Source organism: Scyliorhinus canicula, chromosome 17 (assembly GCF_902713615.1).
Source record: "Scyliorhinus canicula chromosome 17, sScyCan1.1, whole genome shotgun sequence".
Classification (NCBI taxonomy): domain Eukaryota; kingdom Metazoa; phylum Chordata; class Chondrichthyes; order Carcharhiniformes; family Scyliorhinidae; genus Scyliorhinus; species Scyliorhinus canicula.
Window position 1 is genome coordinate 61,222,583 of NC_052162.1, and position 27,014 is coordinate 61,249,596.

General features: G+C 46.9%; 2 protein-coding genes across 3 annotated transcripts in view; one reads left to right on the forward strand and one right to left on the reverse strand.

Moving 5' to 3' along the window:
* nsdhl (NAD(P) dependent steroid dehydrogenase-like) overlaps nucleotides 1–27,014 on the forward strand; it is a 66,840-nt gene that overhangs the window by 3,010 nt on the left and 36,816 nt on the right. The window lies entirely within an intron of this gene.
* Nucleotides 1,278–27,014, reverse strand: part of LOC119951764 (centrin-2) — a 30,616-nt gene continuing 4,879 nt past the window's right edge. Inside the window, exons 2-5 of the mRNA XM_038775104.1 lie at nucleotides 21,861–22,019; nucleotides 19,680–19,808; nucleotides 14,128–14,265; nucleotides 1,278–6,095 (exon numbers count right to left, since the gene is read on the reverse strand). Coding sequence (XP_038631032.1) covers nucleotides 6,006–6,095; nucleotides 14,128–14,265; nucleotides 19,680–19,808; nucleotides 21,861–22,019 — 516 coding nt within the window. The 3' untranslated portion in view covers nucleotides 1,278–6,005. The remainder of the gene's footprint in view (nucleotides 6,096–14,127; nucleotides 14,266–19,679; nucleotides 19,809–21,860; nucleotides 22,020–27,014) is intronic.

Consider the following 27,014-nt stretch of genomic DNA (forward strand, 5'->3'; position numbering starts at 1 on the left):
TTATTTTAGACAGACCCTTCTTGATTTTGCTTACATCTAAGAAATCGTCCCTCAACCTTTTCTTCTCCAAGGAGAACAGCCTCTGCTTCGCCAATTTATCCACGTTGCTAAAGTCATCCTCGGAACCATCTCGTAAATCTTTCCTGCATCCTGGCTCAGTGTTTTATGAAGGTCCAGAACTTACTTGCTTTTGTCTCTGACCCTATTTATAAAACCCAGGATTCAGTATAATTTATTCACTGCTTTCCCAACCTGCCTTGCCACTTTCAATGATTTATTCACATATCCACCCGGGTCTCTTCACTCCTGCATGTCTTTAGACTTGTATGTTTTATTTTATGTCACCTCTCTTCTCTTTTTTAAAATAAATTTAGAGTGCCCAATTAATTTTTTTCCAATTAAGGGGCAATTTAGCACAGCCAATCCACGTACATATTTTGGGTGTGGGGGTGAGACCCACGCAGACATGGGGAGAATGTGAAAACTCCACAGAGAAAATGACGTGGGGGCCAGGGTCGAACCCGGGGCCCTGCCGGCGTGAGGCAGCAGTACTAACCACTGTGCCACCATTCTGCCTCTCTCCTTGTTCTTCTGACTAAAATGTATCATCTCACACTTCTGCACATTAACTCCACCAGTCTGTCTATATCCTCTTGATGTCTATCACCATCCTCCTCATAGTTCACAATGCTTCCAAGTCTTGCATCATCTGCAAATTTTGAAATTGAGCCTGGCACATCCAGGTCTAGGTTAGAAATATAAATCAAGAAAAACAGTGTGCCTTCTATATACTATTTCTCAGTCAGGAGTAAATTAAGTTTTCTGTAATTCTTGTTTTATTAGGCTTGAATTATATAATTAAACTGTTTCATAATGAAATTCTAGCTCTGCTAAAGACTAGTGACGTGAAGTACCAAACTATCCAAAATAAAATTCCTACCTCCTACCAGCACTAATATTTTTCACTGGAAAAGCATAGTTTATTAATTTTCGGTGACAAATTAATACATCGGAGAACAACGTAATAGTAGAAATGAGATGGCACCATTTTCTTAAGAGTTCTTGCTCCTCAAAATCTGCCACTACGCCACTGTTGGGGAACTCAGAATACCAACCACTAATTTACCATCCTTCATGGATATCTCCTAGTAATGGGATCATCTGAACTGCAATCATTTGCATCATCCACTTATCTAACATTTATTTTTGTGATTTATTTTTAATTTTTTTTTAAGCTTGGTGTTGCAATACTTTTATTCATGACTCTAAGCACTATCTTTGTTAAAATTATTTGGAGTTTATTGTGGAGTTCTCTGTACTATCACAATACATCTACAAAAGAATAAAGCAACTAATATGGGGAATTCTCTATAATTAAACCAATGATGGTTGTACAAATTTAATACTTCTGACTACAGAACACACAAATGACTTTTACAAGTACAGTACTTGCCTTCTTAAAAAGGTGCTTAAACATGCAAGTTAAAAGATGAAAAATAGATGTTAAAGTGAAAATCTAAATTGCCGGACATTATTATGCAACAGTTTTGTAATAATAATTTAGCTTATAATTTTAACAACCATCTTGCATCAAAATATTGTAAGAACAAAAAGTACAATTGGAAAGCTAGAAATGTTCTCAATCCTGAACAAATGAAATTACAAATAATTGGATTTACAAATTAAATAATGACATTTAATACAAAGTATACACCCAATTTAGGATGAATAAGTGCACTGTTCTTGGCTGAATGCAATACAGATTTTCTCCTTCTCTAACATCATGGTGTAGTATGAAATTTCCTATCAATGGTATAGTCTTCATTCTTTGAATGTAATTTCAGCCTTCAGTAAAATTGCCATCATCCAATAACAGAAATATACCTCAGATAATGACCCTTTAAGATATTTGTGTAATTGCATAATCACCTTACTTTGGTGGTGTCATTCACTCCATTTTTTTTGTAAATGTTTTTATTTTTCCAATTCAGGGGCAATTTAGCGTGGCCAATCCACTAACCCTGCACATCTTTGGGTTGTGGCGGTGAGGCCCACACAGACATGGGGAGAATGTGAAAACTTCACCCAGACAGTGACCCAGGGCCGAGATCGAACCCGGGTCCTTGGCACCGTGTTAATCACTGCGCCACCGTGCTGCCCCATTCACTCCATTTTGTACAATAGCTCCATTTTGACTATGCATGTGGTTCTTTAAGATAAGGCAACCAACAAACCTAAGTAGGGACATGGAATGTAAATGCATGCAAAGCAAGTGAAACTAGATGAGATAACCAAGGGACTAATAGAGAGGAGCTTTGTTGAATTATGCATATCCAAAGCCGCAGGAAGACTATACCAGCTGTTCACAATGTAGCATCCTCCATCATGAACTCAACCGCTAAACATCAATAATTACATTAAGATTAAAAAAAGTGTGGGGCAGAGGCCAAATATCAAGGCGACCAGCTTGAAACAAAGCAATTCCAAAATACTTTTCATTTCAATGGTTACCAAGACAGTAGTGCTGTGTAAATTGTCTTCTGTATTAATGTTTATAAAAAGCTGAAGCACTGATCATCAACAAGCTCATGCTTCATTTCAATAGTTGACAAAATGGCATATAACATTTTGGCATGGATTTCTCAAATCAAAATCACATGATTTTTGGTTAGAACAATGAACTTTATCTTATAATTGCTTGATCTGAATACTAAATGAGATAACGTAAGCATGCTAACAAGGGAACACATTCACAAATCTTACAATCTCATGATTGGGCAGTAATCCTCAGTAATAAAAGTAAGCCTATGAGAAAACATAGGTTTGAACAATTCGACTTTGATTTGCTCAGAACAAGATTCAAACCATGGGTAGAGAGTTTATAGTGCTCATTAATGAACCACAACATGATTGGATATTTCCAACAAAAATTTCTGAAAGATATTTGATAAACCTGGAGGGCTTGGGTGAGACATCCTCATTAATAATAACACTGAGATACACAAGTTGAAATGATGCATCTTATTAGCCTAGTTAGGATGATCTTCTTTAATGTAGGATTAGATTTCTGCATGACAACAGTGACCACACTTCAGATGTACTCTATTGGCTATAAAGGACTTTGGGACATTGAGAGTTGTGAAAGGCACTACTTCAATCCAAGTTATTTCTTTGTGTTCTTAGTACATTGGACAAATCATTTTTCACACCATTACAAACCCTCAAATTTCAAGCCCTCTATAATGCTGGAAAGCATTCAGTTGAATTAAAGAATCTTTTTGTAAACTTGGTCTGTAAATTGGATTGTTATTCAGGAATTTTATCTAATTTGCACTGTGTTAATGATCCTGATTAAATGGAGTTTGCCCAGATTCATGTCTCAAGTAAAATGACTGTAGAAACTAGTTTTCATGACTAAGAGGTTATTAAAATTACTGTAGTTCCCATCATTTTGATATTATCATTGATGCTGCCGTTAGCTTTGGATAAAACAGCACTCCTGGCCCTCCTATTAACCCAGAGACAGGATCGGAGCATGTTGGGAGTATGAAGTGGATAATGAGGAAGAGAGGGTTTCATGCCTTCACCACGGTGAGTGGCGACAATGGGGCATATGAAGCATTTGTAATACCCAAAGGCTCAGTGTAACACAATCTAGGCAGAAGTTTAGAAGAATCTTGACAGTGGAAAAGAATGTCAAAGAGAGAGGGATGGTCCACCCCAAATCAGTAGCATAAATGTGATGTTGAAGCCATGGTTACAGTGCTGTAAATGCTTCACTGAACCCTATAAGGTCAGCTGGCAGCAATATTTTGCCAAAGCTTGCAATCCTGTTCTATTCAGGGCATTCAACATTTTCACATCACTTCCATCAGTGCTAGCCGATGAACCTCCCCTCACAACCCCACTTTCTTGGCCCTTTCCATTACTGCCAGTAACCCCAAACCTCTTTTCATCTGACCATATTCAGTCTACCCACTCTTATTACACAACTTTAATTAACACCAGATCATTCTCGCTTCTTATGCTTAACTTTCACCCTCACCATATGCACTGTATCCATCGGTTCTTTGTATTCCTGAAAGCCACTCATCACTGTACACACCCTTGGCAGAGAGTGCAAAATGCCAGGAAGAGAGCCAAAGCAAATCAAGAATACCAGCGCAGATCAGACCCGTTACATAGATATGCAAACCTGATGACTCATAACGCAAGTGAGCAGGAACAACCAGTGATGTTCGGGACAGTTAAAAAGAATAACTTCCTTCTGGGCCTTCCTCCACAGAACAGAGATCAGAACTTGGTGCTAATAATTAAAATAAGATTGTTTGAGGCACAGCATCAATTGTCTGAGGAATCGGCAGTCCCAGGTACACTGTTCACATGGAGTTCAATTTAACCATATGTGCAGTAATGTCTACAATGAACCTTGGAACATCTAAACTGGAAATGGGTACTCACAGGAGTAGATGTTACCGGTTGTTGTGGCTTGCCTGTAAGCTCATAAGGCAGCTGAATAGACCATGGGCATAAGTGGCTGGTGCAGACTAAAAAAGTTGAAGATTCACAGGGGGGGGAGGGTCCACTGATCATCTCCGCTTTGAAGCAAATAGGACGTGTGTCTCCTTGTTCCTGGAAAGAGAGGATGGCAGAACATGCAAGGCAAGGACAGCCCTTACTCAGGATGTCACATCCATTTTCAGGATTGACAGGTTGACTGACTGATGGATTGGAAAGCATGTAGCACGAGCCCCTGCCTAGGAGTTGGGGGCGAGGGAGAAACCGTTATCAGGTTGGGATGGGGGGGGGGGGTGCAGAGATCAATGTTGGGGAAGAGTTGGGCAGGGGTATGTGCACAGATTGGGTTGAATTAATAGTGTGGAGCTGGAAGCAGGTAAGCTTGTTGGGTCTGGTGGAAACATTCCTACTTGTCCAGTCAGAAAATAAAAGTGCTGTAAATGCATAATGCATTTACCTGATGGATCTGCCCTGCTGACCTTATACCTGCTGGATTTCCTGAGTCACCAAAAAGGGTTAAAAATAAAAAGCTTGTAAAAATAGAGGCATACAGCCTCCTGAAAAACTTCTCCTGACTGACCCACATTCTGCCAGCAGTTTGGTCACTGCTTCCATTAAAACCGGAAGTCGGCAGATTCTTAGTGAGTTGGGCTACGCTTGAAAATTTTCACATTTTCAGTTCTCACCTGACCCAAATGCACTTGTTTTGGGGATTAAAATTATCCTCTTAGTTATATCACTTGCTTAGCTTTTTCAGTTTTGTTACTGGCAATTCCCGTACCAGCCTCCCCGAACAGGTGCCGGAATGTGGCGACTAGGGGCTTTTCACAGTAACTTCATTGGAAGCCTACTTGTGACAATAAGCCATTTTCATTTAATTTCATTTCAACTCGCTTTCAGAAGGTTCTTTGACATAATGATTTCATCCAACTGGAGTTGTAAAACGCATATATTCTAAATGTTTTCCCTAATAGGTCCCCGGTGCAGCTTTCAAATGAGTAAGTGTTCCTACATCTTTATCCAACTTCCTCAAATAGGCAGAGTATAAATGGACTCCAGAGCTAGAAATCTAAACCAGCTCATTGAAAATTTAAAGTATGCTAAACCCGCTTAGAAATTTGAACAATACCAACAGGGTTCTTCATGGCAACTGAAGTCTTGGATTGGTCAAAGCTGCTTCACAAAAAGGCAATGAATGGTATTAAGGCGCCATATTTATAACAGATACAAATAAAAACAAAATACATCTTTTTAATATCACTTTTACATCTCGTCCTATAAATGTAATTGTCAATGATATATTTACCTCAGGAGGTAAAAACACAATTTACTTAATTAACCTGTCTCCTCTTGTATGCAATGGAAAGCCATTTAAGTATTCACTTCCACATTCATCATCAGGATACAGCTGCCTTTATCCACTCGTTGTTCAGTAAGCATGTGCAGAGCAAAATAATGAAACACCAGGGACTGCGCAAAACTGTAAATTAATATAAACTTGTCTTTTTCATGATTCGGAGGAACTCTTGCTCATTCACTTCACCATCTCCATCTCGATCTGCTTCATCAATCATTTCCTGAATACGGACAGGGAGATCAAAAACAACATTTTAAAAAATTTGTTGCAATTTGCTTCGTTGCAATTTAAATATAAAATTGAAAGCAAAGATTGTTGGTGTCAGGATAGAAAAAAAGAAGTTGGAAAACTAAATTATACCACTGGGCAAGATTTACCTGCCACGTCACACCCGACTTGGTGTCAACATGAGGCTGTTGAATCTTGCGCGAAGCCTCTCACGAGATTTTTGATGCTTGATATGTCTCACGAGACGTGGCAATCTGCATCTCACCCTAGCTAGGTGAGATCCATATCAGTAACTCATTTAAATATGTCTGCGCCGGATTCTCCCAGCGTCTGGGAACCAATGGCCTCCCTAGCAATGCCTCGACTATGTGTAGTTTAGTATTGGTCCACACAAACGATTGGGTCAATCATCACGGCATCTGGGGGAGGGGGTTTCTCGTCAGGCAGGCCATTGAAGACCCTAGGGTGTATAGGCTCTGAGCAGGTTGGCACCCCATTGGCACCCAAGACCTTGGCACTGCCAGCCTGCTACCTTGACTGCCACCAGAGCACACTGGCAGTGTGGGTGCCAGGCTGGCAGTGTCATGGTGCCACGTTGCCCATGCCAGGGGTCAGGCCCGGAATGCTGTGCCCTTAAGAGGTGGGGTGAGGGGGAACTCAAGGGCCCTGGAAGAGGTAAGGTGGGTGAGGTAGAAGGTTCCGGAGACCGCAGTGGGTCACTGGAAGGGTCAAAAGGTCACAGCTGCCTTTAAAACTGGAGCCCCGATCCCCAGGCAGTCTTCCTGCACTGGCGTTGTTGAGGGTTAAAGGGATATGGGGACCAGGTATGAAGGTGGATCTGAGACCAGGAAGAGATCAGCCATAATCTGACTGAATGGCAAAGCAGGCTGGAGGGGCTGAATTACCTACTTCTGCTCCTAATTCTATGATCCCAAGTGTATCCGTGAGGTCACAGATGACCTGAATGCCTGGCCATCAGACTTTATCAAATTTGAGCTGGACCAGTCAATCAAGATACCTGGGCTGTAGGATTCTCCACCATCGATGGGATGCCCCACTTCCAGGAAGCAATTGATGGTATGTCACTTTGCGTGCACTGGGACATCAGGGAGTGCCCTTCATTAGCTGGAAGGTGCCCCCCCCAGAGAGTGTGCATGACAGCCAAATCCTGGAACACTGAGATCCTCATCTTGCATGACCACTCCAGGATGACTGGTTGATTCTTGAGGTTCTGGTTGATGGCGCCAGTGCGGACGCCAGAGGCGAGGCGGTGACGCTATATAACAAGACCTATGCTGCCACCCGTGCGGTCATTGAGCGGTGCATTGGACTGCTCAAAATTCAGTTCCGATGCCTGGACCGCTTTTTTGGTGCCCTGCAGTACACCCCTCAAGAGGGTCTCCCACTTTGTGGTGGTCAGCTGAGTCCTTCATAACCTGGCACAGCAGCAGGGTGACATGCTGGAGGTTGAGGGACATGAGGTCTTGTCTGAGAAGGAGCGAGTGGAGGGCGAGCCCCTGGAGGACTCTCAGGAGGATGGGGGTCATGTGGCGGCAAGTGGCTGGCATGTCCGGAAGATCAGGGAGGCCCTCATCCTCACCAGATTCTCATAGGTTGAAGCTTTGTTTGTCAGTTCACCCACTCTTTCCCCTTAGGTGGAGGTGGGCACATCCATGGGGGACAGCCGTCGGAGGTCTGCTGGATCCCAGGACTCAGCTGGGTCCCAGCCAGGTGCCAAGACTCTGGACAAGGTTCTCCCAGAACGGAGGCAGATAATAGGACACAGCCGTAACATTCAGGAGAGGGTGTCAGCAACACTCAGTGACTGCGAAGCCGAGTAGAGTCCCAAAGTATGCAGGTGCCGGAGATCATGAAGCCAATGTGTGGCACCGAGACCATCGCTACTCGGGTGGTGATCGCAATGTAAAACCTGGAGCACGGCGTCAGTGTCTTGAGTGGTGGTACCGGAGGCTCAGTCTGTAACGACCATGGCTGAGAGCCTTGACATTATGGCCTAGTCGCTGAGGGACATGTCCCAGGCACAGGTGCACATTGCTGAGGCACTGCAGAGCATGCCCAGTCACACAGTACCATTGCTGAAGGCGTCGCCACCATGGTGCTGGCAAGGGGGAGCCGCCAGGACTTGCAGAGCCAGATGACAACAAGGTCAAAATGGGATTAGCAGCAGACGAAACAAAGCTCAACTGCACTTCTAAATGTTACAGGTGGTGGATGGGACACCAATCAAACAGGTTGCTTATCCTGGATCATGTCGAACTTCCTGAGTGTTGAAGCTGCATGGATTTGGAATGTGGAGAGTATCCCATCACATACCTGACTTGTGCCTTGTAGATGTTGGACAGTCTTTGGAAATCGGGAGTTTATTAATCAATAGCCGTGAAAGATAAAAGATAGCAAGAAGGAAATCGCACTACTTCTAGATTGGAAGTTTTCAAGGGCCAGGTTAGATTAAAGAAGGGGTGGGTCGGGCAGGTTTTTCACTCGGGGTTTGATTTGAAATCGAGAGGAGTGGCGATTTTAATGAGCAAAAAATGGGATTTGAGAGTGGGAAGGTGGTGAGGGATCCGGGTGGGAGATACGTGATTGTGAGTGGGGTGTTGGAAGGGGCACCGGTGGTGTTGGTAAATGTGTATGCCCCAAATTGGGATGATGTGGGTTTTATAAGGGGGGGGGGGGGGGGGGTTGCTGGCAGCGATCCCGGATTTGGCCACGCATCAGTTGATCATGGAAGGAGATTTTAACTGTGTCCTGGAGCCGAGGATAGGTCGAGCCCCAGGTCGATGGGCAGGGTACGAATGGCAAGGGAGCTGGCAGGGGTTTATGGGTATGGTGCATCCATGGCGCTTTCAGAACCCAGGGGGAAGGGAGTATTCCTCCTTTTCACACGTCTATAAAAGATGTATTAGAGGATTGATTACTTTGCAGTGAGTCGGGAGATTTTGGTTGGGGTGAAGGGGCAGAGAATGCGGGGATATTATCTCGGACTATGCGTCCCATTAACTGGAGATTCAGTTTAGATCAGGACGCGAGCGGAGGCCACGGTGGAGGTTTGACATGGGGTTGTTGGCAGATGGAGGTTTTGTGGTAAGGTGAGGTGCGGGCGGCGATTAAGGAGTATGTGGAATCAAATCAGAATGGGAGGTGTCGACGGCTATTTTTTGGGAAGCACTGAAGGCAGTGGTCTGGGGGGGGGGAAAATTATTTTGTTTAAGGCTCATGCGGATAGGGAAAGGAGGGAGGAACAGGACTGTCTCGTGAGTAAGATAATGGAGGTGAACACGGGTGCCCACCGTGGAGGGTTGGCGAGGAGGAAAAAGATGCAGGGGCAGCTTGACAGGCTGACAAAAGGTAGGGCAGACGGGCAACTGCAAAGGGCAAGGGGGGTGCAATATGAGCCGCATGCTGGCACACCAGCTGCGGAGGCAGGCTGCATCCAGGGAAATATTGAAGATACGGACTGGGGCTGGAGATGTGGTTTCAGAGCCAGGGAAGATAAATGAGGTATTTAGGAAGTACTATCAGGGACTTTATGAGGCTGACCCGGGGAGAGGACGCATGGGGCGGTTTCTGGATAAGCTGGAATTTCCTCAGGTGGAAGAAGCAAAGAGACAGGCGCTGGAGGAGCCCCTGGGGCTCAGGGAGATGTTGGATAGTATCAGGGGTATGAAGTCGGGAAGGCCCCTTGCCCGGATGGGTACCCGGCAGAATTTTATACGGAATTTGCGACGGACCTGGCAAAACATCTGTTGGGGTTATTTAATGAAGCACTGGAGAAGGGAGAGTTGCCCGAGACGATGACGCACGCAGTAATCACACTAATCCCGGAAAACGGGAAGGACCCAGTGAAATATGGGTCGTACAGGCCCATATCACTATTGAGCACGGATGCGAAAGCATTGGCTAAGTTGTTGGCGTAGAGGATGGAGGATTGTGTCCTCGGGGTGGTTGCAGAAGATCAAACAGGCTTCGTGAAGGGCAGGCAGCTCGCGAGTTACATAAGACGGCTGTTGAATGTGGTGATGAATCCGTCGGGGGCTCTGGTACCGGAAGTGGTGATGTCCATGGACGCAGAAAAGGCATTTGATCGGGTATAGTGGCGGTACTTGTTCGAGGTTTTGGGACGGTTTTGGTTTGGGCTGAGATTTGTGGCACGTGTACGGTTGCCATATGTGAGGGCGAGGACGCATGATATGAGCTCACAAAGCTTTGACTTACACAGGGGTACAAGGCAGGGGTGCCCACTATCACCACTGATGTTTGCGTTGGCCATTGCCGATAGCTCTCAGGGGGTCGGTAGAGTGGTGGGGGATATGAGGGGACAGAGGGAGCATTGGATGTCACTCTATGCTGATGACCTCTTCCTGTTTCGGATCCGTTGGAGAATATGGGTAGGATTATGGGCGGAGATTTGGAGTATTCTCGGGTACAACCTGAATGTAGGGAAAAGCGAGGTATTCCCGATGAATGAGCTGACACAGCGGGCTAATTTAGGGGGATGGGAAGGAGAAGGGGTAGAGTGGGTTCGGAGGGAGGAGGAATTTGTAAGGGGCCTAATTTGAGGGCTATGGTGACGGCAGCATTGCCAATGGCTCCGAGTAGGTATTCAGGGAGCCCGGTGGCGCAGTCCACGGTGAAGATATGGAATAAGTTGAGGGGGCATTTCAGACTGTATTTGGAGGAAGGGTTCGCCAGTCTGGAGGAGCTAAGGGAGAGGGTAGATCTGTCGAGAGGGACTTTGCGCGAAAGGTCTGGAGGGGGTTCCCTAGGTTTCCGGGATACACCCTGCTGCAGCAACTCCTGCTTCCGGATGTGGAAGGGGAGGGAAGAAATGGGGATATATATAAGTGGCTGGGGGAGCAATGAGACGAGCGGGTGGTGAAGATCGAGGAGAAATGGGAAGCGGATTTGGGAGTGGAGATCAATTGGGGAGTATGGAGTGAGGCACTGCATAGAGTAAATAGGACCTCCTCTTGTGCAAGGATGAGCCTGATAGTTTAAGGTGGTGCCCAGGGTGCATATGACTCGGGCGAGAATGAGTGGGTTCTTTAAGAGGGTAGCAGATGAGGGTAGCAGATGAGTGTGAGAGGTGTGGGCGGGGGTCAGCGAATTCTACGCACATGTTTTGGGGGTACAAAAAATTGGGAAGATTCAGGGCGGTGGTGTTCACAGTCTTAGCTAGGACAGTGGAGTAGGAGGTGGACCCCGACCCTTTGGTGGCGATATTAGGGGTTTCAGAGAAACCATGGCCTTCACCTCTCTGATTGCACGGTGGCAAATTGTGCTGGAGTGGCGGTTGGCATAGCCACCGGGGGTAGTGGCTTGGTTGGGTGACCAATATGACTTCCTGCCGTTAGAGAAGATAAAGTATGAGTTAAGGGGCTCTTCAGGGGGCGCTTGAGGAAAGGTGGGGGATGTTTGTGACCGTGTTTGAGGGGCTGTTCGCGCGCAGGGTTGGGGGGAGGGGTGAAAAAGGGGAAAAATCTGTACAGACTGTATAGTTGATTGTTGGGAAGTATTTTTCCCGGGGTGCTTATTCACTATAACCTGTTTTGATGCAGGTTTGTAATAAAATACATTTAAAAAAGAAATAGATTGGAAGTTTTCAACATAAAATGCCAAAGCAAAATCTAGTTCTGCAGACCAGGGCCTGAATTATCCACCTCGCGCTGCTGGTAGTGGAGTTACCGATGAGGCAGATAATTCTGCGTTGTGAAGAAAAGGGTACCATTCCAATGCTCCAGCCCCCGCTGGCATCGGGATCGAGATTATCGCTCCATGCCACTGGGAGGATGAAAATGGGTCGTCGAGACCCATGTGCATCATCTTAGCGTGCCGGGCACCATATTCCCCGAGCCTGCTTGATTCTCCGGTCCCCGTGGCCGGGAATCACATGGGTGAGAATTACTAATGGTCATGACAAACACGGCCTTGGCGTGACGGACCTTGCGGTGGGCCAAGGGGGTAACTCTTAAGGACCCGAATCCCCCCCCCCCCCCCCCCCCCTTCAAACAGAATTAAGAATCACCTGCCCTCACCGTTGAGTGATTTTAAAGCTCTGTTTGAAGTGGTCCAGGAGCGGTCATTCAAAGCTTGGTGTTTATAACATTGCGATTAGACCACTTCAGAGTTGCTCAACTGAAAATGTATGGAAGAATGCTGACAGCTGAGCTGTGTTGAAGCTGTTAATCACAGCTGAGTAAAATCAAGAGCAAGCAGGTGTGTTACCCAGGTGAGAGTGTTAAAACAGTGATTTATTTTTTTGCTGGCTCTGTCTAGACTGCTCTCTAGCTTCCAGACAGGTCAGTCTCCTTATTTAGGGGGTCTGTACGTGTTTGTGGAGAACCAGAAAATCCAGGGGTTGGGAGGAGGAGAGAAAGAAAGAAGAGGAGAGGGAGGTGCTGAATTGCGCTTTGGCAGGCCCAGCTCAGGGACACCATTATCGAGTCGTTGCTCAAAATGGTGGTCCGATACCGGGAATCCCTCACAATCCTCACCATGCATAAAGTTGCATAACTAACATGGGTGTGCAAATCAGGAAGAGATCAGCCATGATCTGATTGAATGGCGAAGCAGGCTGGAAGGGTTGAATTACCTACTTCTGCTCCTAATTCCTATGTTTCCAAGTACATCCGTGAGGTCACGGATGACCTACATGCCCGGACATCAGACTTTATCAAATTTGAGCTGGACCAGTCCACCAAGATGCCTGGGCTGCAGGATTCTCCGCCATCACAGGGATGCCCCTCTTCCAGGAAGCAATTGATGGTATATCACTTTGCGTGCACTGGGACATCAGGGAGTGCCCTTCATTAGCAGGAAGGTGTTCCACTCCCTGAATGTTCAACTCTAAGTGCACTGCTGTCAAGAGGGGCGAATTCAGAAGCACTGGAGACCGCTGTTGTCTCCTTGGTGGCAGGCTCCAGCAGTTCCACCTCCCTTACGGTGCCTATAGGGCCCTGGGGGTCTACATAGGACAGAAGGGCAGGTCTGTGCACTGCCATGCTTGTGTGTTGATAGGGAATGAGTGGTGAAGGAGCATTTAAAAACAGCTCCCCCTTGTTAGCGGCGAGCTGCTGAAGCACGAGTCGGATGAATCAGATGGAGAGGGAGCCAGTAATGATGAGAATCTCGTGGGGGCTCAATTTTGGCACTAAGTGTAATCCAAAACAGGCCGCGATCTCGCCCAGCGGCCATCATGAAACACCCTGCCAAAGGCGCCCAAAACCAGACTCTGAATTATTTTCAATTGAATTCCGTACATGACAACAAGAAGTGATCCCCGCTGAGGCATTAAAAAATTTTGTCTCTCTCTTTCTCTCACACTGTTACTGGAAGCAAGGGTTAGCAGAAATAAACACAGGAAATAGCACAGACTGTTCAGTACTCTGCAGAACCTGGATCTCTTCTTCTGGGTAAGCCAACAAGTGTCTCCAACTGACTGTGGGAAGGGCGCAGATAGAGAGATTGGCATCCCGGCCTCCTCCTGCACGGGACTAAATGCAGCCTCGTGTGGGTATTCCCCACTGAGGCCCCGGATTGCAACAAAGTCTTTCTCGATGCTGCAAGCGCCGTGAAATACCCGGCTAAACATGCTCAACATGGAACTTTATTGCAATTCGGTTAGATCGCGCCCAATGTTTCTGGCGGATGACCATTCGGCATTAACATTTTTAACATTTCAGAAACTGAAATGCTTCAATGCCCTAAAGATAAATTTAAATGTTTAAATCAATCTTTTGGATGAGACATTAAACCAAGAACCCCCTGTGCCAGTACACGTCTCCATATGTACTGGTCATCATTCACCCCAACAGCTCGGAAGCAGATCAACAATTTGTTAACCTCATGTGTTTTTGCAGTGTGCAAATTGGCTGCCGCTTTTGCCCAAATAAAAGTGACTGTATACAATCAATTCATTACATTAAGTAAAAGTTACTTGGAGGTTGTGAAAAGTGCTGTATAAATGAAGGTCCTTTCTTCTATAAAACATGCAACAAGCTCACCTGCAACTCTTCATCTGTGAGATTTTCTCCAAGTTCCTTTGCCACACGCTTCAGATTTTTGAATGAGATTCGTCCAGTTTCGTCATCATCAAACAGCCTAAAGGCTTTCAGAATTTCCTCCTTTGTATCTTTCTCAGCCTGAATAAAGCAGCCAAATGCAAAGATTCCATTTACAAGTTTGTTATTAAAATAATTTCCAAACATCAGATAAGCTTTCCATGCATCGCCACACAACCGGGAACCTGGTCAAAGTGGGATTAATAACGGAAAAAACAAAGCTCAACTGTACTTCTCAATGTTGCTTTCCAATAAATGAAGGTTAACATCATACCAAACCCTGCACAATTACAGCAACTTGACATTTCTTCTCTATGATATAAAATAAAATTACGTGGTGAAGGCTGCAGTGGAGTAGGATTAATCGGCCATTGCATATGCAAACTTCTTTCCACAATTCTTTTGTCTGTAGTGGCTGCGGATTCAGTCCAGAGCCACCACGCCAGGTTCACGAAAATAAAAAGGACAAGTATTCCACGCCGTCGAGAACTCAGCCCATTGGGGGCAGAGCATCAGGTGAGGATCCCAGGTAACCTCCTGAGGCCATCCTGACACCGTGCGTCTTACTCTATTGAGAACGCTGTTTGAGGGGGCGGAGCATTGCAAAATCGGCGCTGCTCCCGATTTCGGCGCGAAAGGGGATTCTCCGGCTGGTCGCCGAACACGGTTTTGACATCGCCGACCGGAGAATCCCGCTCACAGTCTCCCAAACGGAGAACATAGCCCCAGCTTAATTTTTTAAAGAAAATAATGCAACAGTCATTTTTGCTTTAAAAATGACCATCTTTTGACTTTCAGTGGTAACCATGGAGTGAGTGGTTGCACATTTGGTGGCTTCCGCTCGTGGCAGTTTTTCGGACCTTTTCCCCAGCTAACAAGTGGATGTGAGGCTGAATAAAGGTGCAGGAGAGTGAGAGGAAAAGATTTACCCTCTGGTGAATGGAGCTGAGGGGAAAGGGAAATCAGTCGTTTGGAGTTGGTGCGGCACCTGTGATGCACGTGGAGATGGCGGAGGGGAAGGGAGCAACCCTGCCAGCTCAGTGGTTGACGGAGAAGCTGGTGAGCTTCTTGAACAAGAAGTTCACCTATCAATGGAAGGAGAGTCTGGAGGACCTTGCTCGGGCGGTGGATTCGATTAAGGTGGTGGTTGACCACGTTGAGACAAGGCTGGCGGTCCAGCGTCAGGCGATCCAGAAGATAGAGGAGGAGGTGGTGGGGAACATGAGGAGCAATTTGCCTCGATGGCAGTGAAGATGGTGCTGATGTGCGATCGGCAGAAGCGGCTCCAGGAGAAGGCCGAGGACCTAGAGAAACGGTTTCGCAGGCAGAGTATTAGGATGATTGGCCTGCCAGAGTGGAGTGAAGGAGCTGATGCTGCCGCGTTTGTGGGGAGGATGCTGGAGAAGCTGCTTGGAGAGGGTGCGGAGGTGGATCGAGCACACAAGGTGCTAATGAGGAAGCCCCAGGGGAGCGAGCCACCGAGGGCGATGGTGGTGCGGCTACACCGGTTCCTGGACAAGGAGCAGATTGTGAGGTGGGCCCGGCAGACGAGGCGCTGCACCTGGTAGGGCAATGAAATTCGAATATACCAGGACCTGGGTGCAGAGTTGGCCAAGAGGAGGGTGAGTTTCATCAAGGTCAAGACAGCCCTGTACAATCATTTTACTCCCATGTACACACGGTGTACTCCCAAATAGATTTTTTGTGCTAGATAAGACGTTGCTGGCAGGAGTGGTGGACGTTGAGTATTTGGCAGTAGTGGTGTCGGACCATGCCCCGCACTGAGTAGATTCACAAGTGAGTAAGGGGGGGGCAGTGCCCGCAATGGAGGCTGGATGTGGAATTGTTAGCAGAGGCGGTGTGTGAGCGGGTGAGGAGGGCCATACGGCGGTATGTGGAGATTAATGATTCGGGGGAGGTTTCGGCAGGTATGGTCTGGAAGGCACTGAAAGCAGTAGTCGGGGGGAGTTCATTTTGATTTAGGTGCATTGGGAAAAGGCGGAGCAGGTGGAAATAGAAAGTCTAGTGGAGGAAATCCTGCGGGTGGACCGGAGATATGCAGAGACCCCGGAGGAAGGGCTGCTAAAGGAACGCCAGAGACTGCAAATGGAATTTGAGTTGGTAACCACTGGCAAGGCGGTAGGGCAGCTGCAAAGGGGAAGAGGGGCAGTATACGAGTATGGGGAGAAAGCGAGCAGGATGTTAGCGCACCAGTTGAGGAAGCAGGAGGCGGCGAGAGAAATTGGGAAAGTGAAGGACATGGGACGGAACACGGTCTTAGACCCGGTGGGAGTGAATGGGGTGTTTCGGGAGTTTTATAGTAAATTGTATAAGTCGGAACCCCCGGCCGGGGAGGAGGGGATGAGGAGGTTTCTGTGAGGGTTGGAGTTCCCGAAGATGGACGAGGAGTTGGTGGAGGGTTTGTGGGCCCCAATCGGGCTTGTAGAAGTAGTGAAGGGGTTGGAGGCGATGCAATCGGGTAAGGCCCCTGGACCGGACGGGTACCCGGTGGAATTCGAAAAGTGCTTCCCCCGATGTCACAGTCGTTGCTCTCCCTCATTTCAAAACGGGATAAGACCCGGAAAACTGTGGGGAAAAAATGCCGATCTCCCTGTTAAATCCGGATGCCAAACTGTTGGCGAAGGATCCTGCCCACAAGGATTGAGGATTGCGTCCCAGGGATAATTGGGGGGGGGGGGGGGGGGGGGGGGGGGGGGGGGAGAAGAGGTGGACCAGACATGGTTCATTAAGGGGTGGTATTTGGTGACCAATATTAAGAGGCTGTTTAATGTAATCATAATGCCTCCAGAGGGGCACGAGGTGGTGATGAACGCAGAGAAGGCCTTTGATCGGGTGAAGTGGGAATACTTGTGTGAGGTCCTGGGGCAGTTTGGTCAGGGATTTGTGGGTTGGGTCCAGGTTGCTATACCAGGCACCGGTGGCGAGTGTGCAGATGAATCGGGCGAGATCGAACTACTTCAGGTTACACCGGGACACAAAACAGGGATGCCCACCTTCCCCACTGTTGTTTGCCTTGGCTATAGATTCGTTAAGCACAGTAAGAAGTCTTACAACACCAGGTTAAAGTCCAACAGGTTTGTTTCAAACACGAGCTTTCGGAGCACGGCTCCTTCTTCAGGTGAATGGAAAGGCTTGTTCCAGAAATGTTTATATAGACACAGTCAGAGATGCCCCGGAATGCGAGCACCTGCAGGCAATCAAATCATCAAAGATGCAGAGAGAGAGGTAACTCCAGGTTAAAGAGGTGTGAATTGTCCCAAGCCAGTTCAGTCGGTAGGCCTCTGCAAGTCCAGGCTTGTTGGTGGGGGCCGAATGTAATGCGACATGAATCCCAGATCCCGGTTGAGTCCGCATTCATGCGTGCGGAACTTAGCTATAAGTTTTTGCTCAGCAATTTTGCGTTGTCGCGTCTCCTGAAGGCCTGCAGGTGCTCGCATTCCGGGGCATCTCTGACTGTGTCTATATAAACATTTCTGGAACAAGCCTTTCCATTCACCTGAAGAAGGAGCCGTGCTCCGAAAGCTCGTGTTTGAAACAAACCTGTTGGACTTTAACCTGGTGTTGTAAGACTTCTTACTGTGCTCACCCCAGTCCAACGCCGGCATCTCCACATTATAGATTCGTTGGCATTGGCATGGAGAGCGTGGAGGGTCTGGCAGGGAATAGTACTTGGGGGTTATCGCTTTACGCAGGCAATCTGCTGCTGTACATATCGGACCCGCTGGGGGAATTTTTTGATTTGATTTGATTTATTATTGTCACATGTATTAGTATACAGTGAAAAGTATTGTTTCTTACATGCTGTACAAACAATGCATACCGTACATAGGGAAGGAGAGACTGCAGAATATAATGTTACAGTTACAGCAAGGTGTAGAGAAAGATCAACTTAATACGAGGTAGGTCCATTAACAAAGTTTTAAAAGCATAGAACGAGTGTAAAAGATAGAATTAGAGGGTATTTTGGGCACAGCTTGCAAGAACTCGCCTCGCTCCGGCACCATCTGGAAATTGGTCGGTTTTCGGGATACAAACTGAATATGGGTAAGAGTGAGATCTTTGCGATCCAGGCGATGAGGCAGAAGAGACTGGGTGAGATGCCTTTCAAGGTGGTGGGAGGGAGCTTTTGATATTTGGGTATCTAGGTGGCGCGGGAGTGGGTGCAGCTGCATAAACTGAATTTGGAGCGGCTGGTCGAACAGCTGAGGGGGATTTTTCAAGGTGGGATGCGTTCATGTTGTCATTGGCGGGGAGGGTACAGTAGGTTAAAATGACGGTTCTCCCGAGGTTTTTGTTTGTTTTCCAGAGTCTCCCAATCTTTATTCCCAAGGCATTCTTCAAAAAGGTGAATACAGAGATCTCGGCATTTGTTCGGGCGGGTAAAACCCCGCGGGTGAAAAAGGTGCAGTTGGAGCGGGGGATTGGGGGGTCACGGGTTTGGGGACATTATTGACGGCACCTCTGCCATTCTCGCCAGCTCGGTACTCTATAAGCCCGGTAGCAGTGGCAGCCCCGAGAGTATGGGGACAGTGGAGGCAGCAGATGGGATAGAGGGTGCATCGGTGTAGGTGCCGATATGTGATAATAACCTGTTCCCTCCGGGGGGGGGGCAATCGGGGTAGATGCGGGCAGGGATCCAGAGTTTTGGGGATCTCTTTGTTGATGAGAGTTTCCTGAGCCTGGAGGAGCAGTTTGAGTTGCCAGGGGGAATGGGTTCCGGTACCTGCAGGTAATGAATTTTGTGCGGAGGCAGGTTTCGACCTTCCCATATCTGCCGCCCCAGGGGCTACAGGAGAAGATGGTGTCGACAACAGGGGTAGGAGAGGGGAAGGTAGCTGATGGAGTGGGAGAGGGCCCCAGTAGCGGAGGTGAAGAGAAAGTGGGAAGAAGAGCTGGGCGGGGAGTTAGAGGCCAGGTTATGGGAGGAGGCCCTGAGGAGAGATTCAGCCTGATACGGTTTAAGGTGGTCCACAGGGCACACATGACTGTGGCCCTTTTGAGCAGGTTCTTTGAGGAGTTGGGAAGGTGTGGGCACTGTGCAAGGGGGTCCTGCGAACCATGTCCATATGTTTTGGGCATGTCCAAGGCAGAGGAGTTTCTGGCAGGGGTTTGCTGACGTCATGTCAGAGGTATTACAAATGAGGGTGGTGCCGAGTCCAGAGGTGGCGATCTTCGGTGTGTCGGAAAATCCGGGAGCCCAGGGGGCGAGAGAGGCCGACGTCCTGCCCTTTGCCTCCCTGGTGGCCCAGAGACAGATCTTACTAGGGTAGAGGGATTCAGAGCCCCCAAAGTCAGGGGTGTGGGTTAGAGACATGGCGGGAGGGGGGTTTGTTGGGTATATTATTGTGGTTTTGTTTTTATTGAAATTTGATGTTTAAAAGTTGTTAAAATAATAAATGCCTCAAAAAAATATTTTCTTAAAAAAAAATTAAATTGAAACATTGAAATTTACAGGAAACTAAAAAATTTTTTACCATCTTTTGCGTAATCACAACCAAAAATTCATTAAAGTCAATCTTCCCAGTGCCTTCCTTATCAATTTCTGCAATCATCTTCTTTATTTCTTCTTTCTTGGGTTCAAATCCCAAAGCTCTCATTGCCACCTGAAAAAGGAATTAAATTGAAAATTAATATACTTGTCATGGTCAATTGATTGTTGAGATCAATGACTGACAGGGGCTTATCTAGCCAAGTGCATTCAATCAACAAATTGAAATTTAAAACATCTCTTTACTTATAAGGAACAGGGTGCATAAGTAACCAAGAAAACTCAAGTTCTTATAATCCAAGATAGTTAGGAACAAACCTGGAAGCCACATGATTCATTTGTGTCGACCAAGAGTAGGAGAGCTGGTAATGTTACTATTATAACCCCCACAAAGACCACAGGGGAATCGTCGACTGACCTCGCCGTGGGGTTCGTGGAGTATGAGTTCCCATAATTGAGCGGACGGAGGCTCGCTCATGGGACCTTAAGTACGGTGACCCAGATCCAGACTGGCAGTTCCTCATGGTCCCGGGCTAGGACTAGAGCATTGTACACCACGGCTGCGGCTTTAATTCTGTTAAGAAATAAACCTTTATTTTGTCTAGCCTGTCCTCTGCTGGGGTTATTACAGTTACACTGCTGATGTTATGTGAGACATTCAGTTCAGCAGTACACAAGAATGACCTGCCTATTGGTACGAGCACTGGGATTTCTAGTTACATTGAGATTATCTTTCAAGAAACATCAACATCCTAAAAAAAAGGTTAAATACAGGTTTTTTTTATTCAAACTTGTCAGAAACAAAATTTTTGCTTACCCGTACGTAACAATTAACAGAACAAAATAAATGTTAACCATATATACAAAGAAAAGAACAATACAACTCAACAATCCCACCCCCCCCCCCCCCCCCCCCCCCCCCCCAGAATGCTGCTGCTGCTGACCTTTACTGCTCTCCTAGAAAGTCGAGGAACGGCTGCCACCTCCGAGAGAACCCCGCCATGGACACTCTCAAGGCAAACTTTAATTTCCAGAGACTGAGAAACCCAGCCATGTCACTAACCCAGGTCTCTACACTCGGGGGCTTCGAGTCCCTCCACATTTAAGAGGCCAATACGTTGGCCTCTTTCGCTTCCTGAACTCCCGGATTGTTTGACACACCAAAGATCGCTATCTCTGGACTCGGCACCACCCTAAGATCTAGGACATTGCCTTGGCAAAACCCTGCCAGAATCCCTCAAGAGCCGGGCATGCCCAGAACATATGGACATGATCTGCAGGGCTTCCCGCACACCTCGCACATTTATCCTCAACCCCAAAGAGCTTGCTCATCCTGGTTGTCACCCGGTGGACCACCTTAAACTGGATTAACCTAAGCCTGGCACATGATGAAGAGGAATTGACCCTATTTAGGGCGTCCGCCCACAGGCCCGCATCCAGCTCCCCACCTAGCTCCTCCTCCCATTGGCCCTCAAGCTCCTCCACTGGGGCTTCCTCCACCTCCTGAAGTTCCCGGTAAACGTCCAAAACCTTCCCCTCCCCAACCCATGTGCCGGAGACCACCCTATCCTGTATCCTGCGTGGGGGTAGCAGCGGGAATGATACCACCTGTTTTTTCAGTAAGCCGCGTACCTGATGGTATCTGAAAGTGTTTCCAGGGGGCAAACTGAATTTCTCCTCTAGCGCTTTCAGGCTGGGAAAGGTCCCGTCAATGATCAGGTCCCCTATCCTTTTAATGCCTGCCCTATGCCAGCTTTGAAAACCTCCATCTATCTTGCCCGTCTATCTGTGATTATAACGTATCAGGGTCCAGACTGAGGCTCCCTCCACCCCGCTGTGCCTTCTCCACTGACCCCAGATCTTTAATGCCGCCACCACCACCGGTCTAGAGGAGTAGTAGGCCGGCGAGAACGGCAGAGGTGCCGTTACAAGTGCCCCTAGGCTGGTACCTTTACATGTGGCCGCCTCTAACCGCTCCCACATCGACCCCTCCCCCAATACCCATTTCCTAATCATGGCTATGTTAGCCGCCCAATAGTAGCTGCAAATGTTCGGCAGCGCCAAACCCCCCCCCCCCCCCCCCCCCCCCTCCCGACTACACTCTAGGTACAGTCTCTTTTACTCGCGGGGTGATTACCTACAATTTAACCACTAGAACAGCCAATACCTTTAATTCTTTCACATCAATAGATCCAGCGCCATCTGTGTCGAACAGGTCAAATGCTTCTCGGATTTCCTGCTTTTGTTCTTCGGTAATTTCTGGTTTTGGTCCAGGTTTCTTCCTCTGTGCTGTTGCACTCAAAGATGTTTTTTTATAGGCAGAGGTCTGCAACATTGGAAACAATGTTTTTTTTTAAATTAAAATTATATTGAATATCCCATCAATACTTGTGAATAGAAGTATGTTCCTTTACATGAAACATCCCAAGGTAGCAATGACAAAGAATGGAAAAATGGGTGTCGAGCAACAGAAAGAAACAGGGGTGACCAAAAACACAGTGAAAGCTAAAAGTTTAAGTAAGGAAGGTCTTAAAAAAGGAGAAGTCGGGAGAGGTCTGGGTTAGGAATCCAGAAACAAAGTTTTGGATGAACTCAAATGTGAGGGTGGAAAATGGGCATGCTGGCCAGGAATAGATCAGAATAGCTAAATCTGGAGATGGTAAGTGCAGGAATGAGAATTTTAGTCGCTGATGGGCTGAGATTAGTAAATGTAGATGGTCCTTTTGATGGAAAGAACACGGGGTGCGATTCTCCCAGCCCCGCGCAGGGCCGGAGAATCGGCGCAACCGCGCCACGCCTGCAATTCTCCGAGGTGCGGAGAATCGGCGCCATTTGCGCCGGCGCGGCGCCTGTCGCTTCGAGGCCGGGCCACCAATTCTCCAGCCCGGATGGGCCAAGCGAAAAAGCAGAGTCCCGCCGGCGCTGTCCACACCTGGTCACTGCCGGCGGGAACTCTGCGCGAAGGGTCGGGGGGCGGCCTGTGGAGAGAGAGGGGGGGGCCTCCGATGGGGTCTGGCCTGCGATCGGGGCCCACCAATCGGCAGGCTGGCCGCTCCCCCCCCCCCCGGGCCTACTTTGTTGTGCGTCCGGCCCCAGAACCCCTGTGCATGTTGCCTCGGGGCCAGCGCGTTCCATAAAGCCACTGCATATGCGTGGGTTGGCGCTGCGCCCAGTGCGCACCAGGAAGTGAGGCTAGAACGCCGTGAACCGCTCCAGTGCCGTGCTGGCCCCCTATGGGGACCAGAATCGCGCCGTCGTGAAACGCGACGGCGCCGAGATTATGTCCCGCGATCGGAGAATCGTGACCATGGAGTCAGAATCTTAACTCAGGGTTGAACAGGACATGATGGGTGTGTACAGTATGATTCAATCTCAGACTATGGTTAAGGAAAGGGATGCAGTCAGTGGCTTGGGCAAGGGGTTATATTCTTTTCGGCATTTTTAAAACAAAAACTCAATGTGACATCCAGTCCAATTATTCAGATACAGAACAATGCTTCGCAAAATATAGAACATGCATAAACATATCTGGAAAGGTAATATGATGAAGCACTTACCCCTCCGTTCACAGATGAGGCAGACAGAATATACAATTGTACTACAGAAGATTCACTCAACAAAACATAGCTACACTGGAAGGTGTAATGTTGGGTGTAAGATAATACTACAATTTTGCATGCAAATTTTATTCTATATATATTCTAGAATTCCTCTAAATACAATAATTTGGAAGTGGGCAGGCAGAAACCATAAAACCTTTCACTAGAAATGGACAGGGTAGTGAAATAGTTTCTGTGTTTTCCCTCTGGAAGGAACCAGCTTGATGGGCCTGGAAGCATTCCCCAACCTCTCTACACCTCGTTGACTGTCTGCCAATTTCACACCCTACCCCAGTTCTCATTAATTGAGTCTCTTTGCTAGGGTGTGGTTTCATGAGCTCCTGACAGCCCCTCGTACCTTGCTGATGTGGCTATTGAATGATATAGCACAGACCATTCAACTCAATGGTAAAACTATCCGATTGGTACCACCCCCCTGCTCTTTCCCCAAGCTCGGTAATTTATTTCCCTTTAAGCATTTACCAGTTCCCTTGTTGAAAGTGGTTATTAAATCTGCTTCCCCCACTCTTTCAGACCGTATATTCCAGCTCATGACAACACAATGTATAATTTTTTTCCCTCATGTCACCTCGGGTTATTCTGACATTCATGTTAATTCATGACCTAATCATAGCCCCTTCTGTAATTGGAAAGATTTTCCCATTTATTCTTATCAAAATCATTTATGATTTTGAATACCTCTATCAAGTATCTTAACCTACTCTACTCCAAGGTCCAGTTTCCTTGTCTTTCTACCATGTGTCTCTGTATATTTTAACAACTTTCTCAATTTGTCCTCTCGCCATCAAAGATTTGTGTACATAAATGTCCAGCTGTTCCTGTTCTTTCACTCCCTTTCAAATTGTGCCATTAATTCATATTGCCTCTCCTAATTTTTCCTACCAAAATAATTCACTTCACACTTAGTGTGTGTTTTTAGTTGTTTTCTCATGGAGACGTCACAGTCAACACAAATTGCTTCGCCCACAGGCAGTGACTCATGGAGGAGAGCTGCTCCACTTACAGCAGTTACTGTCCAGTAACCTGCTGTTGACAATGCTACAGAATATTAACACTCTTCAGCCATACAGCCAAATCTACCCCTTTTGCCATAAGGATAATTCTGGATAGTAACAGGAAAGGGAGTTGGAAGGCGTGGATGAGGGGGACTCGAGGGAATGCGGTAGATATTATTTCCTAAACTAGAGGATATTAAGGATATTGTAGCATAGTGCTTATGTTCGTAATCCTGAGACGATCCAGAGACACAAATTCAAATCGTACCACAGCAGGTAGGGAAATTAAATTAAATCTGGAATAAAAAGCTGGTATAAGTAATGGGCACCGTGAAACTATTGGATTGTTATAAAAAAAAACTCATTTGTTTCACTAATTCCCTTTAGGGAAGGAAATCTGGCATCCTAACCCAGTCTGACCTGTGTATGACTCCAGGCCTACAGTCATGTGGTTGACTCAAAATGTCCTTTGAAATGGCTAGCAGACACACAGTTGTATGAAACTGCTATATTAATAATAATGATAAATGTTTATCGTCATAAGTAGGCTTATATTAACACTGCAATGAAGTTACTGTGAAAAGCCCCATGTCACCACATTCTGGCGCCTGTTCGGGTACACGGAGGGAGAATTCAGAATGTCCAAATTACCTAAAAACACGTTTTTCAGGACTTGTGGGAGGAAACCAGAACACGGACCCACGCAGACACAGGGAGAACGTGCTGACTTCCTTGCCACTCATCAGAAGGAATGTCCACCCAAAATTGACCTAGGCAGGACATGACAAAGGCAGCTCAGTCAACATTTCATAGTCTTCCTCGCTAACTGGTGTCAAATAGCAACACTCTCCAAATCCCCAATTTTAGTCAACATTCCAGACTCCATGCTCATCCCTGGATATATCCTCCCCTACCAATAGGATGGTAGAATAGTGATATACAATCAGGAGGGAATGGCCCCGAAAATGCTCACCATCGACTCTGGACCGCAGGAAATCTCATTGAAGCCTCCGTATTACTACCTACTTCCCTGCCTCAGCTAATTAACTAGTACTCCTTCATAAGAACTGGAAATAGGCAATTCAGCCACTCAGGCCCAGTCCGCCATTCAGTATGATCATGGCTGATCTCCTCTCGGTCTCAACTCCACTTTCCTGCCCGTTCTCCATAACCCTTCAACCCATTACGAATTAAAAATCTGTCTATCTCCTCCTTAAATTTACTCAAAGTCCTGGCATCCACTGCACTCTGGGGTAGCGAATTCCATAGATTCACAACCCTTTGAGAGAAGTAATTTCTCCTTATCTCAGTTTTAAATCTACTACCCCTCATCCCAAAATTATAACCTCTCACTCTAGATTGCCCCACAAGAAGCACCTGCTCTACGTCTACTTTGTCAATACCTTTTATCATCCTATATACCTTAAATAGATCTCCTCACATTCTTCTAAACTTGAGTGAGTATAGGCCTAAGCCTGCTCAATCTACCTTCATAAGACAAAACCCCTCATCTCTGGAATCAATCTAATGAACTTCCGCTGAACTGCCTCTAACGTAATTATATCCCTCTTCAAATAAGGGGACCCAAAAATGTACACAGTACTCCAGGTGCGGTCTCACCAATGTCTTATACAGTTGCAATAACAATTCCCTACTTTTATACTCTATTCCTATAGCTAGAAAGGCCAAAATTCCATTTGCCTTCCTTATTACCTGTATCTACGTACTAGTTTTCTGAGTTTCATGCACGAGGATGCCTAGATCCCTTTGCACAGAAGCACTCCATGAAGTTTCTCTCTATTTAATTTGCCTTTCTATTTTTCCTGACCAAAATGGATAACCGCTCACTTACTCCATGTTGAACTTGGGAAACCCCCTGATAGCAGCATGGTGCTCTGGGGGTCTTCAATATCTGTTACCAAGGTGACTCAATAGCACTACTACTGTCCCAGCTAGCAACACAGCTGCCAGATTGGGAAGCAAGAGGACCAACAAGAGGGAATAAAGAACTACTTGGCTTCTATCTGTCGCAGATGCATCTGTCCATGACAGCACTGATAGCTGTGAACACCACACAGGGTTTGCGGAAGTGAAGTTCCATCTTCACACCGAGGACGCTCTCCATCGTGTTGTTTGGCACTTCCACCGTGCTAAATAGGAAACATTCAGAACTATATAGCAGCTCAAAACTGGGCTTCCAGGAAGTGCTGTGAGCCAGCAACAGCAGAATTGTAAATAAACCCATTATGACCCAGCAAACTCTTCACTCTACTATTACCAGCAAGCAAGGAACAAACCTTGGTTCAGCATGACAAAAGTAACATGCAGGTAAAGCAGTGGAAGCAATATGCTATAACTAGAGCTGAACAACCCATCAACTATTGATTAGATCAAAGCTGTACTATCCTGCAGATGAGTTATAACTAGCACAAAGAAAAATGCTTGTGGTGAGAGGGACACACAAAGCCTGCTTGATTGCATGCATCATGGTTGCAGTGTCTGCCATTTACAACAGCGTTTTCAAACTTTTTCTCCAGGGACCCACTCCAGCCAACCTTCGTGACCCATGCCACGGTTGCTGATCTTTAATATGAAAGCGGAGCCAGCTTGGTCCTCACGACCACACTTGAATCAGGTTCAAAGGAGGAGGGCAATGCGCAAATCAGGTGTAGACTTCAGCCAGATCCTTTGTGCGGTCTTTATCTT